General features: G+C 47.7%; 1 protein-coding gene across 1 annotated transcript in view; it reads right to left on the reverse strand.

Moving 5' to 3' along the window:
• Rrp7a (ribosomal RNA processing 7 homolog A) overlaps positions 1–5,342 on the reverse strand; it is a 9,965-nt gene extending 4,623 nt beyond the window's left edge. Inside the window, exons 1-2 of the mRNA XM_004650362.2 lie at positions 5,227–5,342; positions 4,588–4,730 (exon numbers count right to left, since the gene is read on the reverse strand). Coding sequence (XP_004650419.2) covers positions 4,588–4,730; positions 5,227–5,299 — 216 coding nt within the window. The 5' untranslated portion in view covers positions 5,300–5,342. The remainder of the gene's footprint in view (positions 1–4,587; positions 4,731–5,226) is intronic.
• Positions 5,343–6,000: the final 658 nt, after the last annotated feature.

Raw genomic sequence — 6,000 nt, forward strand, 5'->3', positions numbered from 1 at the left:
TATGCATACAGCCCCGGGTTCAATCCCCAAAACTGCAACCACAAAAGAATTTTCTGCAAAAAAAAAAAAATCCATCTTGCTGGGCATGGTGGCACATGCCTTAATTCCAGCATTTGGGTAACAGAGGTAGTAGGAGGACTGCTGTGAGTTCGAGGCCACCCTGAGACTACTTAGTGAAATCCAGGTCAGCGTGGGCTAGAGTGAGACCCTACCTCAAAAAAAAAAAAAAAAAAAAAAAAAAGTCATCTAGGGCTGGAGAGATGGTGTGGTGGTTAAGGCATTTGCCTGCAACACCTAAGGATCAGGGTTCAATTCACCAGCACCCAGGTAAGCCAGATGCAATGCACAGTGGCACATGCATTTGGAATTCGTTTGTAATGCTTGGAGGCCCTGGTGCACCCATTCACTCTGTCTCTCCAATCTTTCTGCTTTCAAATAAATAAAATAATTCGAACCCAGGTGTGGTGGTGCACACTTTTAATCCCAGCACTTGGAAGGCAGAGGAAGGAGGATCACCATGAGTTCAAGAGCACCCTGAAACTACACAGTGAATTCCAGGTCAACCTGGACTAGAGTCAAACCCTACTCGAAGGAAAAACAAAACAAAACATACACATATACATTAGTGAATTCTAGGTTACTCTGGGCAAGAGTGAGACCCTATCTTGAAAAAAAAAATTAATTAAATATAACAATAACAACTCATCTAAATCCAGAAATTTTTCCTTTGTAGATTTTTAAAAAACATTTTATTTATATGGGGGAAGGCAGAGAAAATGGGCATTCCAGGGCCTCCAGACACATGCACCACTTTGTGTATCTGGCTTTACGCAGGTACTGAGGGATGAACTCAGGCCAGCAGGCTTTGTAAGCAAGCACCTTTAACCTCTGAGCACCCACTCAGCTCTCTTCTATAGATTGGTAAAATATTAAATCTGCAAGCCAGGCGTGGTAGTGCATGCCTTTAATCCCAGCACTCGGGAGGCAGAGGTTGGGAGGATTGCCGTGAGTTCGAGGCCACCCTGAGACCACAGTGAATTCCAGGTCAGCCTGGGCCAGAGTGAGACCCTACCACGAAAAACCAAAAAAAAAAAAAAAAATTTAATTTGAGGCTGGGGATGAACCTCAGGAGTAAAGGGCTTGCCTAGCATGGAAAGGCCCTGGGTTCATTCCGAGCATTGCAAACTGCAAAGTAAATAAATTCAACCCACTTTTAAAAAACAAAGTTATTTGCAAGTGGGGGAGGAGGGTAATGACTGATTGAGAGAATGAGAATGGGCATGCCAGGGCCTATAACCCACTGCCAACAAACTCCAGGTGCATGTGCCAGTTTGTGCATCTGGTTTTACATGGGTACTATAGGGAACTGAACCTGGTCATTAGGCTTTACAGACAAGTGCCTCAACTGCTAAACCATCTCTCAAACCTTCAACCCTGCTTTTAATATGGGCATGGTGGCTCACACTGTAACCCCAGCATGTGGGAGGTGAAGGCAAGTGTATTAGGAGTTCAAGGCCAACCTTAGCTACATAATGACTTTGAAGCCAGCCTGTGCTACATGACACCATGTCACAAAAGTAAATAAGTAGATGAATTTAATACTTCCTATAAGAAAAATAGGTATGTCTAGATAAAACTATACAGTGTTTGTTTTTTCATTTGAGTGCTGGGATTACAGGCATGTAATCCACACCCAGTTTTATCTCTGGCTGGGGATCAAACCCAGAGCTTCTTGCATGCTAGGCAAACATTCTACCAACTGAACTATATCCCCAGACATTTGTGGTTGGGGGTGTTTGATTATTTTTTTTTTTTTAAAGAATTATTTTATTTATTTTTTATTTTTTAATTTTATTTATTTATTTATTTATTTGAGAGCGACAGACACAGAGAGAAAGACAGATAGAGGGAGAGAGAGAGAGAATGGGCGCGCCAGGGCTTCCAGCCTCTGCAAACGAACTCCAGATACGTGCGCCCCCTTGTGCATCTGGCTAACGTGGGACCTGGGGAACCGAGCCTTGAACCGGGGTCCTTAGGCTTCACAGGCAAGCGCTTAACTGCTAGGCCATCTCTCCAGCCCTGTTATTGTTATTTTTATTTATTTATTTGAGAGCAACAGAGACAGAAAGAGGCAGAGGGAGGGAATGGGCGCGCCAGGGCCTCCAGCCACTGCAAATGAACCCCAGACGTGTGCGCCCCTTGTGCATCTGGCTAACGTGGGTCCTGGGGAATCGGGCCTCGAACCCAGGTCCTTAGGTTTCACAGGCAAGCTATTAACCACTAAGCCATCTCTCCAGCCCATCCCCCCCCCTTTTTTGAGGTAAGAGCTTACTCTAGCCCAGGCTGATCTGGAACTTACTCTAGTTCAGCTGGCTTCAAACTCAGGATGATTCCCCTACCTCTGTCTCAGAAGTGCTGGGATTAAAAGCATGAGCCACCACACCCTGATTTGTTTGAGACAGGCTCTTAGTCTGTAGTCTGTCCTTGAACATCTATCACTTAAACATATGTAATTCAAAGGATTCTGGGTAACACGTTAAAAAGTCCAAGGAAGCCAGACGTCGTGGTGTATGCCTTTAATCCCAACACTCAGGAGGCAGAGGTAGGAGGATCCTTTGAGTTTAAGGCCACCCTGAGAATACATAGTGAATTCCAGGTCAGCCTGAGCTAGAGTGAGACCTTGCCTTGAGAAACAAAACAAAAAAACAAACAAAAAAGCCTGGGGAAGGGGCTGGAGAGATAACTTAGCAGTTAAGTCACTTGTCTGTGAAGTGTTAAGGACACAGGTTCCCTGTACCCTTGTAAGCTAGATGCACAAGGTGGCCAATACATCTTGGGGTTCATTTCCAGCGGTTGGAGACATCTCTCTGTCTCTTTCAAATAAAATATTTTTTAAAAGCTATTAAAAAAGGGCTGGGGAGATGGCTTAGTGGTTAAGGTGTTTGCCTCCGAAGCCTAAGAACCCCAGTTCAATTCCCCAGGACCCATGTTAGCCAGATGCACAAGAGGGTGCATGCATCTGGAGTCTGTTTGCAGTGGCTGGAGGCCCTGGAGCATCCATTCTTTCTGTCTTCCTCTGTCTCTCTCTTAAATAAATACATAAATAAAATCTTTTTAAAAAACTACTAAAACACAAACAAAAAGTGTGGGGGTGGGGAGGGAGGGAATTACCATGGAATTTTTTTTTTTTATAATCATGGAAAATGTTAATAAAAATTTAAAAATTAAAAAAAAAAACAAAACACAAACAAACAGGCTTGGGCCCTGCTTAGTGGCTCATGCCTTTAATCCCACACTTGAGAAGCAGAGGCTAGAAGGTCAAGACTTCTTCAAAACCAGCCTTGTCTACATAGTGAGTTTGAGGTCAGCCTGGGCTACGTAAGATCTGTCTTATTAAAAAAAAAAAAGTAGCATGAGATATATATATATATATTTTTTTTTTTTGGTTTTTCAAGGTAGGGTCTCACTCTGGTCCAGGCTGACCTGGAATTAACTCTGTCATCTCAGGGTGGCCTTGAACTTATGGCAATCCTCCTACCTCTGCCTCCCGAGTGCTGGGATTAAAGGCGTGCGCCACCACGCCCGGCTCCATGAGATATATTTTATAATCATGGAAAATGTTAATAAAAATTTTTTAAAAATTAAAAAATTTTTTTAAAAAAAGTAACAACAAAATGATGGGCTGCAGAGATGGCTCAACAGTTAAAGGCACTTGCTCGCAAAGCCTGCTGGCCTGGGTTCAATTCCCAGTCCCCACATAAGGTCAGAAGCATAAAGTGAGGTGTGCATCTACAGTTTGTTTGAGCAGCTGGAAGGCAGCTCACTCACTCTCAAATGAATAAAAGTACTTAAAAACATGAGTTTAAAAAAAGTTTTAAAAGTCAATTAAGGGCTAGAGAGGTGGCTTAGTGGTTGAGGCATTTGCTTGCGACGCCTAGGACCCAGGTTCAATTCCCCAGGTCTCATGTAAACCAGATGAACATGGTGGTACAAGGTTCTGGAGTTTGTTTGCAGTGGCTAGAGGACCTGGTGTGCCCATTCTCTCTCAATCACTCTCTTTACCTCTCTGTCTCTCTAATAATTAATAAATAAAAATAAATCACAAAAAAATTAAGGAAAAAAAAGCCAATAAAGGGGGTTGGAGAGATGGCTCAGAATTAAGGAGCTTGCCTGCGAAGCCTAAGGACCCAGGTTCGATTCCCCAGATCTCACTTAAGCCAGATGCACAAGGTGGCACATTGGCCTGGAGTTCGTTTGCAGCAGCTGAAGGCCTTGGAGCGCCCATTCTCTGTATATCTGCCCCCCCCTCAAATAAGTAAATATTAAAATAAAGCCAATTAACTCCCAAGCCAGGTGTGACAGTGCACTTTTACTAGCAGTGAGAAGGCTGAGGGAGAAGTGTTGTAGTTTGGGGCCAGTGTGGACTAGAGAGAGACGATTTGCCAGGAAGTTTCAAGAGACAGCCTTCTAGACAACCTCCACTGGGCTTTTATCATGCCTCCTCACCACCAAGAATTTGGTAGGGACCAAGGGAGCATTTACTGATTCCAGAATCCTTGAGTTCCCTGGCAGATGCCCAACACCCACCTCTGTGCAGTACGGGGGTACGTTGAGGACAAAAAGCGTACGCTTCTGTGGCCACGTAGACTGGGCGCCTTCTCGAACTCGGTGCTGTCTCAGGTAGAGGTAGTGAGAAGCCCGCTGCTGCTCCGAGAACTTGACGGGAAGAGCTAGAATGGAAATGGCAGTCGGGATTCAGGCTCAGGTTGGCCTTGAAGTGTGGAAGAGTCTCACCCACATCATTTGTCTGCCTGTCCACGTGCTCTGCACGCACCCAGCATTCACGGCGGCCTGCCCAAGTTGACGGGATCGAGACCGACTGCAGCAGTAAGTGCGACAGGTGGGAGCGCAATGAGGCCGACCACCTTCGGTTCCGCTCCGCCACCCCCGTGAACACTCACACCATCCCCCGCAACCCTCGGCTGCATGGCTCATCGCCGTCCACCCACGGACATTGCTCAGACGAGCGGGGCCGCAGCGCGAAGCTCCCGAGGAAGGACGCCCGCGGCGCGGCGGGGCTTCTCGCAGCCCGGAGCGGGTTCCGGGCGCCGCGTGCGCTCCGGGGCCCCGAGGACTCCGACCTGCGACCGCTCCCAGCCACCGCCCAACAAGCCACCTCCCGGCGACAAGCTCGGTCCTCCGGGCAGGCCAACCACCGCTGCTCACCGGAGTAGCCCGGGGGACTAGGGACGGCGTCCTCGCCATCCCGCGCCGCGCGTCTCCTCCTGCGCGCCACCATCTTGCCTGCCCAGAGCGCGGGGGGCTATGGGAGTTGTAGTTCCACCCCGGAAGCGGCCGCATTGCCATGACGACAGCGTCACGTGGGCGCTCTGCCTCTTTGGCTTCAAGCCTGCCTCCGGGATCCCGCTTCCGGCCTCAGGACCCGACCTTCTCAGTTCGTCTGGGACTGCCAGAGCTATTCAGGATGCGAAGTCAACTTTCCCTTTCTTCCTCCCGCCACCCCCTCCACAGACTGTTCTAAGCGACAGGGAGGCAGAGCTCCATCAACGCCTAGCTTACCTGGAGTTTGTATTCTAACAAGGGAAAGAACAAAAAGGCACAATATAATGCCCAACGACCCGGGGTTTGATTCCCCAGTACACACGTAGGGCCAGATGCACAAAGTACCACATGCATCGAGAGCTCATTTGCAACGGCTAGAGAGGCCTTGGCATGTCCACTCTGTTTCTGCTTGCAAATAAAAGAAAATGCTGAAGACAGAAATGGAAGGTGGATCAGAGAAATGTCACAGCCTTCAAGTCAATAAAGGAAGTGAGGGAGCAAGCTGTTGTGTGTCCTGGACTGAGGGAACCGTCCAGTACAAAAGCCCTGAGGCTGGAGCCAGTGTTGCGTGGTAGAGACATAACAAGCAGGCATTGTGGCTGCAGCCCAGTGAAGCAGAGACCAGAGACCCAGCAGAAGCTTGTTCCACCCCAAAAG

Source organism: Jaculus jaculus, chromosome 6 (assembly GCF_020740685.1).
Source record: "Jaculus jaculus isolate mJacJac1 chromosome 6, mJacJac1.mat.Y.cur, whole genome shotgun sequence".
NCBI lineage: Eukaryota > Metazoa > Chordata > Mammalia > Rodentia > Dipodidae > Jaculus > Jaculus jaculus.